We start from the raw sequence: 12,280 nt of genomic DNA on the forward strand, positions 1-12,280 counted from the left end.
CAGGGATGAGATGTTAATGCAAAGACCTTTGTATATTAACTGTCCCACCAAGAAATACTTCATCACCAATATCAACAGATAGTTAAGACTCATTTCTGATTGGATGAGCTGCATTCAAAGCTGTTTTAATGCACATCGGTGATCAAACATTTATATATTATCACATCAAGTGAACCAAACCAAGACCAGCCTTATGGTAAATATGAATGAACTCTGCTTCTTGGCATATGAATGAATAATTCTGACAATTATTATTATTAATAATCATTATGAATATATTATTATCTTCTTATTATTGTTTAATTTAAAAATTGAGTCTCGTTTTATCGTTTCTAGAATTGTATAGAATAGAAGCAAATAGCCAACTGATACACTATTTTTTAATACTTATGTTATGTATTTGTTATGCAGCTTTCTGACCCTATATGGCAGCTCAGGGAAGTGCATGCTGGCATCTGTTTCTTTGAACTTTGCAGCTATGCAGTTTCTCTCTCTCTTTCTCGCTTTCTCTCTTTGCCGCAATAAATAGACTAGTCTAATTGGATCTTGCGTTCATCAAAATGGTGATACACATCTCAATTGGACAGTGCCCTTCTAGGAGGTGAGCAGTTTGATTGTCTGTAATCCCATTATGGTGTTATCTTTCTGGGCAAAGACCCTGTCCAGGCCTAAGAGGTTCTAATGTATTCTGTGTAGTCTTGTTTTCGCTGCTTTCCCTGGGCAGCTCTGTAAAGGTGAGCTGTATATAGAACTTCACCTGACATGTCTCTTTATGGCGCTATGAAATCACTCTGCAAGTGTATTGGTCTAATCTATTACATTTTTATAGTGTCCAGATCTAGTTGTGAGGTCCCTGTAATGTTAGGCGAGTCATTCTATGAAAGGACCACCTGTGTCCATTCATCTGATGAAGTGCAAAATCTTTACATATAAATAAAAAAGTATAAATATAAACATGCTATTAAATAAATGTATAAAAATGAACAAAATTACAGTTTGTAATGCAATATAATTTAACCTGTATTGAAAAATTATATTTAAAGGACGATTTTACATAATTTAATAGACAAAAATGTATAATTTGTATAAAAATATATGTAAATAAAAGAATAAAGTGCACATTGGTTTACCTATTCACACTATACCAGACAAATTTATTTAAAAATATTAATTTGAATTAAAACACAATCATTAATTTAATTTAATTTAATTTAATTTAATTTAATTTAATTTAATTTAATTTAATTTAATTTAATTTAATTTAATTTAATTTAATTTAATTTAATTTAATTTAATTTAATTTAATTTTAAAGATGCCTTTCCAAAATAAAAAAGGCACTTATTATACAATCACATATTCATGATAATATTATCTGTTGTATATCATTCATACCACAATTATAGGACATTTTAGAGAAATCGTATTCGAAGGCCGACACGAAACAAAGAGACACACATGTACACATAGACACAAACACGTATGTTAACACATTTAGGTGTCCACATACTGTAGAAAGTACCAAGAGATGATTAGCTGTTAGATTGAGTAACTGCAGCTGGCTAAAGAATGACATGGCTTTGCCCTTGGCTTGTGTCCTATGTGTGAGGGACGTGGTGAGAGGACGTTTGAACGGACAATCAGACAGACAGATCAGTCTACAGAAGGAGAGGACAGGCGTGTGATGAGAAGGACAGGCAATAAGAGCAAACAGAGGGGAAAGGGAGAAAGAAAGAGACATTACCCCTCTCCTTCCCCACCGCCTCCTGCACTGTAGGTGTTGAGATGATCAGAGACAGGAAGACAGAGACAGACAGAGCCAGAGACACATACAAAGACACAAAACACACAGACACAGAAAAAAAGGCACAGGGAAAGAATGGGGGTTTTGAAGCAGGAAAAATATCAATATGAGACAGAGAATACAATCACAAAATAATGGCAGAGCTCCTAGTTTGTTTTATATGTGGACACCTAATCTAGTGTGAACACTTGAAACAATTTAGATACAAATACAAAAATACATGTATACAAACAGGGTCCAAAATTAACATTTTGCTACACCTGCCTTGGCTGGCAAATTGAGAAGAACCTACTTACCGATCATAACCGATCATAACCGATCATCTTTTCCATACTTTGTAATTTCAACCAGGCATTATTTTCTGCGGTGGTCATCAATTACATTTTCCAGTATGGGTCATTTACACCTTCGTTTACACTTTACTTGCATTCGATGCTCTGCAAGTGCTAATTTTGGACTCTGTACAGAAAATACTAAATAAACATGCACAGATACACAGATATGAGTCACTCCAGGAAATTGACTGAAAGGTTAAAAACAGACTGAGAAAGATAGCAGAGATATGGGAACTGTTCCCACGCTCACAGCCAGGGAGCACCAGTCACCCCAGAGCGCCTGCCGTTCTGAGCGCACTATCGCTGTGTGGAGAGAAAGAAAGGACTACTGGAGAATCTAGCCATGATAGGAAAGACTAAAGTTTTTTTAGGACAGGCAGTCACATCCAAATTAACCTCTTTATGAATCATCTAATAAGAAACTTATTTCATGCAGGAGCTAAAGATGTGGGTGCAAACGGAAGTGAGGTTGGGTGGGATTGGTGGTAAGGGAAAAACAAAGAAAACAATTTCTTTAAGAAAGTCATGCTGGGAAAGATAATCAATGCAGTTTGCAAGCTCTGTTTGTCCCCTCAAATACAAATACAAAATTTGTATTTTTTCTTTATATGTTATTGTTTCTACTGCTTCATGCCCCTTTTTAAAACAAAATACATCTCCATAAACTACTTAACAACGAAGTCTGAAATACTGTATTCAAATGTTTAGTGTTCAGATGCCAAAAAAACCCCACATTAAATGAGAATGGGAATTTCGGCATCAGACTCCGCATGAACACCTATGTAGTGCAGAATTATTAACAGGTATTTTACACTTTCACATTTAATTTGTCAGACTTGTGTGAACAGGTCTTCATTAATATGAATTTTTTCTATCTGACAGCCATTTACATTGCGTATGCATGGTACATGTCATGTGTTGTGTGTATGTCCACCTAAAGGACCAAGCCGGTCTGGAACTGTATTGCATATGGACCTTTTTGTGGAGAAGCATTTGTGTGCAATCACAATTACAGTTGTTCAGGGACTGAGGAGGATGTACACAAACACACAGACAGAACCATATTATATTACTCTTTCAAAGCATCCAGATTCATGCTTTCATTCAGGTCATCAGACATGTCGATTCCCAGAATCTGTTCTCATGCTCTTTACTAAGTCTGGAAAAGAGCCTTTTGCATGCATTTTTTTCCAGTTTCATATTAACAGATGCACCTCTCTGACCTCTCCCTCAGTCCAGTTGCTGGGCTGTATGCTTCAACTGCGATCAGATACACGACCTGGAACAGCTTTATTCATCTTGTCAGCTATCCTGATTGCCAATTATACATCCCTTCTTTGTTGTTCCTGACTTTATTGATAGCAGTTTGTTTAACAAGATTCCTGATCATTTCAGTGTGATCTTAAGAGTTTAAACAGCTAATTTCTGCATGGACTGTGACAAAAAATGTGCTACACTGGACCCAACTGTAAACCCTCAAAAACAATTAAAAATAGTTTCAACTAATTATAAATAGACTATCAATTTTACAAAACTGTAGCATAAGGTCCCTTAAATGTTTTGCCCTTGCTCTCTTGTTTATTTCTTATTGTCTGTTTTCCTCATGTTTGGCTCCAGCTGTGAATGCGTAACAATGGAGTGTACAAATACCTTAGGTGAGTGTGGCTGGATGCTCCAGAGATTCCTGGGCACTAAAGGGTTACAGGTGCCCAGGTAGGGTCATCACCCTCATGGAAATGGGCCCAAGCGTGCCCATAGGGTAGGCATTGGGCAAAATGTAGGCATGGTGGGGCAGGGTGGGGATATTCAGTAAGAAATGACCAAACTGGGGCTTAATGTGAGGAAGGATAAGGAGAGGAAAAGACAGGGTAAAGATATGGCAAATGCATATCCAGAGCAATGTTGAGAGAGAAAAGAAAGAGAGAGAGCTGGGTTTTATGGGTAGCAGGCTGGCGCTCCAGGGTGGCAGAGAGCTGTGCTGACTGCACTGGCGTTTGACCTGTAGGGAGCAAGACGGGAAAGGACGAGGAGAGGCAGCAAACAGGAGAGGAGAGAGGAGTGATGCATGAGCGCTGGGGCCTTGATGACACTTACGTGAAGGCAAACGCCACCAGGGCACCACTAACCACTATAAAGTCCAGGATATTCCACAAGTCACGGAAATATGAGCCTTGATGCAGGACAAGACCTAAATCTACCATCTAAAACAGAGAGAGAAATATTTAGTTAGTGCACTGCTATTCAGAAGTTTGGGGTCAGTGAGATGTTTAAGTTTTTGAAAGGAGTCTCTTCTGCTCACCAAGGCATAATTTATTTGATCAAAAATACAGTAAAACAGTAATATTGTGAAATGTTATTACAAATTAAAATAACTGTTTTCTATTTCAATTGCAAAATGTAATTTATTTCAGTGATCCATAGCTGAATTTTTAGCAGCTATTACTCCAGTCTTCAGTGTCACTTGATCCTTCAGAAATCATTAAAATCTGCGGATTTGCTGTTCAAGAAACATTTGTTATTATTATTAAAACAGTCGTGCTGCTTAAAATTACACAGTGATATATAATTTTTAAACTTCAAAAGAACCTGATTTATAGATAACAGATCTTGTATTATAATAATTTTTTTTAATGATTTTCCAGGAATACCTATTTACTGTGTGATCTGAGTGTCTTTTTCCCATTTGTGAACAAATTGTCACTTAGAAAATGTAATGTGAATACAGATGAAAAAACACTAACCAAAACCATGAGTTTTGTATTATCATATAGTAGTTGGTTAAATTAAGTCAGTGTATAGTTAGTGGAGGTTGGTTAAAGGACAAATGAAATGTTATTGCATTTCCCTGCTGTATAATAAAAAAAAACCCTGCTAAAACCAGCCTAAGCTGGTTGACTGATTTTAGTTGGTCATCCAGCCCAGTCTTTGCTGGTCAAAGCTGACCAGAAGGCTGGTTTTAGAGGGGTTTCGACCACTTCCTTAGCTGGTCAGACTGGGAAACCAGCTGGAACAACCAGCTAAAACCAGCTTGACCAAGCTGGGAGACCAGCTTAAACCCGATAAGTTTAGGCTGGTTTTAGCAGGGTTATTTTTTTCAGCAGGATAGAATAATCGCTATTAATAATCGTGATTATAATTTTAATCAAAATAATTGTGATTATCAGTTTAACCATTATCGTGCAGCCCTACTTCATATTATTGCATGAAACAACTCTGTACAATATACATATAATGTGTTTATGAGTGAATCACAGACCATCCTAGCCCAGACAGATGTGCAGGACAGGTATGTACCTTAATGAGCATCTCAAATGTGAACACACCCGTGAACACATAGTCAAAGTACCGCAGGACCTGAAAACACAAATGAGCGACACAGTATTAGCAATAAAATGAAACCCTTTATGAAAAATCAATAAGACAAGAGTAATACAAAGACTAATAAATAAACAGATGAAAATGATGGAGAAGTGAACTAGTAAATTACAAGTGCATCTCAATAAATTTGAATGTCATGGAAAAGTTCATTTATTTCAGTAATTCAACTCAAATTGTCAGACTCGTGTATTAAATAAATTCAGTGCACACAGACTGAAGTAGTTTAAGTCTTCTTTTAATTGTGATGATTTTGGCTAACATTTAACAAAAACCCACCAATTCAATCCCAATCTCAACAAATTAGAATACTTCATAAGAACAATAATAAAAAAAAAAACATTTTTAGTGAATTGTTGGCCTTCTGGAAAGTATGTTAATTTGCTGTACATGTACTCAATACTTGGTAGGGGCTCCTTCTGCTGTAATTACTGCCTCAATTCGGCATGGCATGGAGTCGATCAGTTTGTGGCACTGCTAAGGTGGTATGGAAGACCAGGTTTCTTTGACCGTGGCCTTTAGCTCATCTGCATTAATTGGTCTCTTGTTTCTCATCTTCCTCTTGACAATAACCCCTAGATTCTCTTTGGGGTTCAGTTCTGGTGAGTTTGCTGGCCAGTCAAGCACACCAACACAATGGACATTTAACCAACTTTTGGTGCTTTTGGCAGTGTGGGCAGGTGCCAAATACTGCTGGAAAATGGAAACCTAACACTGGACTTAAAGCAGCTTCTCCACCCTTCCTCCAGACTCTAGGACCCTGGTTTCCAAATGAAATACAAAACTTGCTCTCATCTGAAAATAAGACTTTGGACCACTGGGCAACAGTCCAGTTCTTCTTCTCCTTAGCCCAAGTAAGACGCCTCTGACATTGTCTGTGGTTCAGGAGTGGCTTAACAAGAGGAATATGACAATTGTAGCCAAATTCCTTGACACGTCTGTATGCCTTGACCCCAGCCTCAGTCCATTCCTTGTGAAGTTCCCTCAAATTCTTGAATCGATTTTGCTTGACAATCCTCATAAGGCTGTGGTTCTCTCGTTTGGTTGTGCATCTTTTTCTTACACAATTTTTCCTTCCACTCAACTTTCTGTTAACATGCTTATTTGTTGAGAAATGGAGGGTTTTTGTTAAATGTGAGCCAAAATCATCACAATTAAAAGAACCAAAGACTTAAACTACTTCAATCTGTGTGCATTGAATTTAATACACACGTTTCACAATTTGAGTTGAATTACTGAAATGAATGAACTTTTCCACAACATTCTTATTTATTGAGGTGCACCTGTAGAAGCATGGATGGATAGATTAAACTAGTCCAGTAGACAAATATTGACATAAAGAGAGGATGTTGAGATGCGGGACTGTCTCACATTGTTGCGGGGAGATTCGGGCCAGACAGGGTCTTCAGCGGCCAGGGAAATACTGCTCATTGCAATGACCAGCAGAATACACATCTCAAAATATCGGAGCGTGACGATATAGTGGCACAACCTCCGAAATCTATAATGCAATTTCATAAAAAAAGACTTGTTAATAACAAAAACAGCAACAACAACATCTTTTGAAAGAAAGCTCATTTAAATTCATTTAAAAGGTGAAACCAGGTGACTTCAGCCAGTTTTGTTTAATGTCGACATAAAAGAGTGAACTCTATTTTACTTTAATAATTGGAGAAACTTTTGAATGAAACAGGATATTCAAGTAGGAAATAAGTACGACAGGAATGAACTTATCCAATGGAATTGATTTTACTTTGAAAAGTGGTCATTATTATTTTAACTATTGGTAGTTGGAGGGGAGGGTTAATGTGCACCATTATTAATGTATTAAAAATGCAATTTTGAATATTGACCAACTGCAGAGTCACGGTGCCAGGACTTCACTCACGGGTTGGTGGTAGTCAGAATGAACATTGAGGTGTAGGGTGGCATGGGTTTAGGCCCCCCATCATCTTTCTCATCATCATCATCATCAGCCTTTGTGTCCTCCTTCTTGGGCAGGGGCTCAGTGTTTGCATTCCTATTGACTGTGGAGACATGAGGAAGGGAAACATCATAGTAAGACAGATGATTAAGAAAATAAATAAAAAATGTCAGTTATTCTTTTCAGCTCTTTCTCTCACCCTGTAAGATGGCGTTACTGGAGGGGAACATTGGGGGGATGTCCACGGCAGTGTAGTCAGGGTTCATGCCCAGGTGACCAGTGCTGGTAACATTAGCAGGGGTCGAAGAAGGGTTGGTGGGAATGAGGCTGCTCTCGGTGCCAGTGTGTGTCAGGCCGGCAGTATGGGCACAGTTGGCCAGATTGAGCAGACTATCATGAGGGGTGGAGTTCCTAGGTGGCTGGGTGGCGAGCTTGTTGTTCATGGCATTGTCCAGGTCCTCACTGTACTGACTGTCCTGCCTGGACAGAGTCTTCTGAATGGGACGGGTGGTGGAGAGAGTGAGACCACTTCCATGACCATCCCTGAAGAAAGAAGACAGCAAGATAAGAAGAGCAGTCAGTGCTCCAGTATTCAGTGTTGCACGATCATTCAGAAATCATTCAGAAATCGTTCAAATATGCAAGGAACATTTCTTATTATAAAAGTTGGAAACAGTGGAAAACAGAAGCTGTAATAAAAAAAATTTCATTCTATTTTGTATTAGATTTGGATAATGAATAGAAAGTTCAAAAGAAAAAAAATATGTTTTTTGTAACAATATAAAAGTCTTTACTGTCACTTTTTATCAATTTAATGTATCATTGCTGAATAAAAGTATTATTAATTCCTTTAAAAAATATTACTGACCCAAAATATCTGAGCAGTAGTGTAAATAACTAAACATTATAAATAGACATTTTTATATTCAGACATATTTAATTACAAATGTAGTTAAAAGTAACAATAATTAGTGAACTACAATAAATGTATTATAGAAAAGAGGCATGTTTGCACCTGCCCTTGGGTAAAACTGAATACTGAATAAGAAGCTACTGACACAGAAAGTGTTTTTCCATTTAAAAAGCGTGAGATGCAGGGCAGTGAAATTAAGTTTTTTACCTGCTCACTAAATTTTTAAAACTGTGTGTCAGGTTAGGCACTGCAAAATATGTGAATGCAATGTGTCCATTAAGTGTGTTGTATAAAAAAGAAAAAAATATAAAATCATTTGACTAAACTCACTTCCTTGTACGGTGACGGACCCCTCTCTCTTTTCTTCCTTCGCCCTCATGGCGATGATGTCTATGTTTCCGCTCTTGCGTTTCAGGTCCTCTTTCCCTGCCCTTACTCCTGTGTCTCCTCCCTCCGCCCTCTCCCTCTCCCTCACCCTCTGCGGCTTTACGATGTTGGCGGGCCTGGCTGCAGCGCTCGCTATGCTGATGTCTACGGTGACACTCTCTACCCTCCCCATGGTTCTCAGAGCCTAAAAGACTCCGACGAGATCCTGTGGAGTCCCCCCTCTCCAATGCTGTCCAGGGCCCAGATCCTCCACTCTCCCCCTCATTGAAGCTGGGCTGTTTGTGCAGGAGCTGATGAGTACGCCGGGGCTGGCCGTCACCTGGACGGGTTTTGTTGGTATTGTTATTGCGGTTCTCCTGAGGGTCCACGACCAACGGCCGGTCCAGGTGTGTCTTCATATCAGGACGAATATGACGGGAGTACGAGACCTAGTGGCACGATAAAAACACAACAAAAGTCCACACATTTGTCAATCAAACAAGAGATGAACTTATTTCAAGACAAATATTAACCTAAATATTAAAGCTGTATGACCTTCTTTCTTGTTTGGAACATTAGTTGCTGGTCCCCAGTGGCTTCCATAGTATGAAAAAATATATATAATAATACTATGAAAGTCAATAGGAACCAGAAACTGATTGCTTACCAACATTCTTCAACATTTATTTTTATTATTTTTTATTTTTTTTGCAGTGAACTTTTAAACTGGGGTCACTGTTTATATTATTATTAGGAAACATCTTAAAAACCATCAATATCAGTATTTTTGTTGATATGATAAGATTCTAATTATTTAAATTTTATGCCCAATAAAGAATAAATGGCTGATATTTAAATTTGATGCTATTTTGTCGAAATAAATGAAAATAAGACACTAAAAACTAAAACCACTCATTTTAAATGAAACAAAGCATAAAGTGAATCTTGGAAACGCAACATTATAAACATTCAAAATAACAATGGATATTCATTTTGAGATTCAAGATGACATTTAAAAGTGTTATTAAATTATTTGTGTTTTAATTATTCACGTTACATGAAAGTTAGATTATGGCAAAGCTAATCTAAATCTAAAAACATAGGAAAAGTACAATTAAATATGCAATATCGGCCGATGCGAAAAAAAAAAAAAAATCAGCTGATAACAGATACATAAATCCATCCTCTTTGACCAAGCATCTCTTTCTCCTTCATTTCTTCTCACCTTCCAGCGGTCTTCAGGGTCCAACTCATTGTAAAGCACCTCTCTGCTGTTCACCAGGGTCTGTCGTCTCAGCTGAGTAGTGCGCTGCTCCCATACCGACTTACACCCTATGTGGTTCTTCTGTTGCTCCATACTGCAAAGAAACAGAGACAGAGAGAGAGACATTTACAATAGATCTGAGATTAGTAATCATCAAGAGGGAAAAGTGAGGTTGCTGCAGCTACCACAGGCTGAAAATGCCCACCTACAAGCTACCAGCCACCATTTGTTAAAGAGGATGATTGCACCGCTTGGGTCAAACTCACTCACAGAACACACACACACACAAAGAAGATAACTATAATAATTCTGGGAGTGAACACATCACAGGCGCCCAACCCTTGGAGCAAAGCATGTGAAAGAGAAAAAGTAAAAGAGATAAGAAGAGAACAGTAGGTGATGAGTAGCAGGATGAAGAGAGAAGAAGAGATGAGGAGTGACAAACCCGCCCCATCCCACCCAGCGGTCTGGAGAACAGAGCGGGGAGCAGCACAGAGAACCGAGGAGGAAATGCACATGTCTAAAAGGCTGATGGGAGAAGAGTAGGAGGTGTGGGGCGAACAGAGAGGCATTTTGAAAGAACAGAAAGTGTATAAATGAATAAATACCAGTCCAGAAAGTGTTCTGTTGCATCAAGACGCTCAGAGCTTACTGTCACGCTGAGGAGGAAAACAGCATGTGAGAAACACAGAACATCTCTTTGCTCTTCTCCCTCATTCACAAGCTCGTCCTCATGATACACACATATTCTCTTGTGATTCTCTCTTCTTTTCCTCAAAATTAATTTAGAATTTTTTTAGCTGGTTAACCATCTTTCAAAAAATAAGCAAATAACCAGTTAGAATCCAGTAACTACTGTTTGTTCTGAAATACACAGTCAACACAAACTGTATTTCTAGTAGGATACAATGAGATCCTATCTACAGTTTTTCACTGACATTTTTAGATAATATGAACATTAAAAAAACATGGTTTTTGATTTATTTTTTATTTTCTACAAATAGTTTGGCCAGGAGAGTCTTTGTGAACTATAGTTTATGTTTGGGGACAGTAATATTTTTATTTATTTATAAATTATTTGGAAAGAAATGAATACTTTTATTCAGCCAGGACATATTGAATTGATGTGACAGTAAAGACATTTATAATGTTACAAAAGATTCCTATTTCAAATAAATGCTGCTCTTTTGACTCTTGATTGATGGAAACCAAAAAGCCAGATTAAAAGTGCTGCTATTTTTTTTCTTCTATTATTGACCATTATGCTAATTTGGCTGACACAAGAGCAACACATAGTCTGAACACATAAAAACAAACATAAAAGGAAGACAAACAAATTGTGGGAGAGAAAATGTGGCGGCAAGACAGAAAGAGAAAGAGATGAGATAGAGAGATACTCACGCAGCAATGGAGAGGTTGGCTGCAGACAGTGGGCTGACCTCTGCTACTTCCTTGGCTGCCTGAAGAGCCATTTTCTTATTGGCTGCCTGCTCTTCCTCCTGTTCATCCTATACATGGAGAGAAACATGAAGCATATTGGTTAAAGTGTGATGCTTGCTGATGCATAGGAGTGTGAAGGATAAACAGTCTGACAGAGAGAAGAAGAAACTCATTTGGTTAATGGATTCACCATAAGAAAATAATAAAAGCATTGAAAATAAATTATTATCTTTTAACATTTAATTTTACATGAGCATGACCGTGTGTAAATCAAGCTTTTCTTTTTTTTACTGAATGTTACTTTTATTATTTTGTTTGCTTTGAACTCTTGATCCATTACCCTAAAAGTGTGGCAAGTTGTTACCTTGGTCAGCTCTTGTGCGTTGGCCAGATTGTCCACAGCGATAGCCAAGAACACATTGAGCAGAGTGTCTGTTCACAGACGGGTTCAGGAACATCACATCAATGCTTCACTGGTGTATGTGAAAACTAACAGTGTGTCAGCATGCAATATTTTGTGCTTGGATACAGTTGCCGAAGAGCGTAAGAACGATGAAGAAGACTGAGAAGACCATGCCCTTCTTGACTCCGCCCTGAGACTCGATCCCATCATACATGACCATGTTCCAATCTTCACCCGTCAGGACCTGAGGTGCAGAGAAATGGTCAATAATCACAAAGCCATGGAAAACACACAGAATGATTGCATACTGTTCGATTTGTGCACATTTGCTCACCTGAAACACTGTCATTATTGCTGCAGGAAAAGTATCGAAGTTTGTAGGTGGTGTGCCGGCTTCAAAATTAAACCTGAAGAGAAGAAAGTGTGGTTTTATTATTGTTACACAGGGTCTTTCCATG

At 38.0% G+C, this 12,280-nt stretch overlaps 1 protein-coding gene across 14 annotated transcripts in view; it reads right to left on the reverse strand.

Annotated features, from left to right (window-relative positions):
- LOC132149235 (voltage-dependent P/Q-type calcium channel subunit alpha-1A-like) overlaps positions 1-12,280 on the reverse strand; it is a 98,438-nt gene that overhangs the window by 40,311 nt on the left and 45,847 nt on the right. For 12 of the 14 annotated variants that reach the window (XM_059558293.1, XM_059558292.1, XM_059558284.1 and 9 more), the window contains exons 16-27: positions 12,157-12,229; positions 11,949-12,066; positions 11,784-11,851; positions 11,381-11,487; positions 10,588-10,638; positions 9,941-10,073; positions 8,680-9,164; positions 7,636-7,979; positions 7,401-7,539; positions 6,884-7,013; positions 5,432-5,491; positions 4,232-4,338 (exon numbers count right to left, since the gene is read on the reverse strand). In XM_059558293.1, coding sequence (XP_059414276.1) covers positions 4,232-4,338; positions 5,432-5,491; positions 6,884-7,013; positions 7,401-7,539; positions 7,636-7,979; positions 8,680-9,164; positions 9,941-10,073; positions 10,588-10,638; positions 11,381-11,487; positions 11,784-11,851; positions 11,949-12,066; positions 12,157-12,229 — 1,815 coding nt within the window. The remainder of the gene's footprint in view (positions 1-4,231; positions 4,339-5,431; positions 5,492-6,883; positions 7,014-7,400; positions 7,540-7,635; positions 7,980-8,679; positions 9,165-9,940; positions 10,074-10,587; positions 10,639-11,380; positions 11,488-11,783; positions 11,852-11,948; positions 12,067-12,156; positions 12,230-12,280) is intronic. The other 2 variants (XM_059558296.1, XM_059558291.1) reach the window with 1 other exon arrangement.

Source organism: Carassius carassius, chromosome 9 (assembly GCF_963082965.1).
Source record: "Carassius carassius chromosome 9, fCarCar2.1, whole genome shotgun sequence".
Taxonomy (NCBI): Eukaryota; Metazoa; Chordata; class Actinopteri; order Cypriniformes; family Cyprinidae; genus Carassius; species Carassius carassius.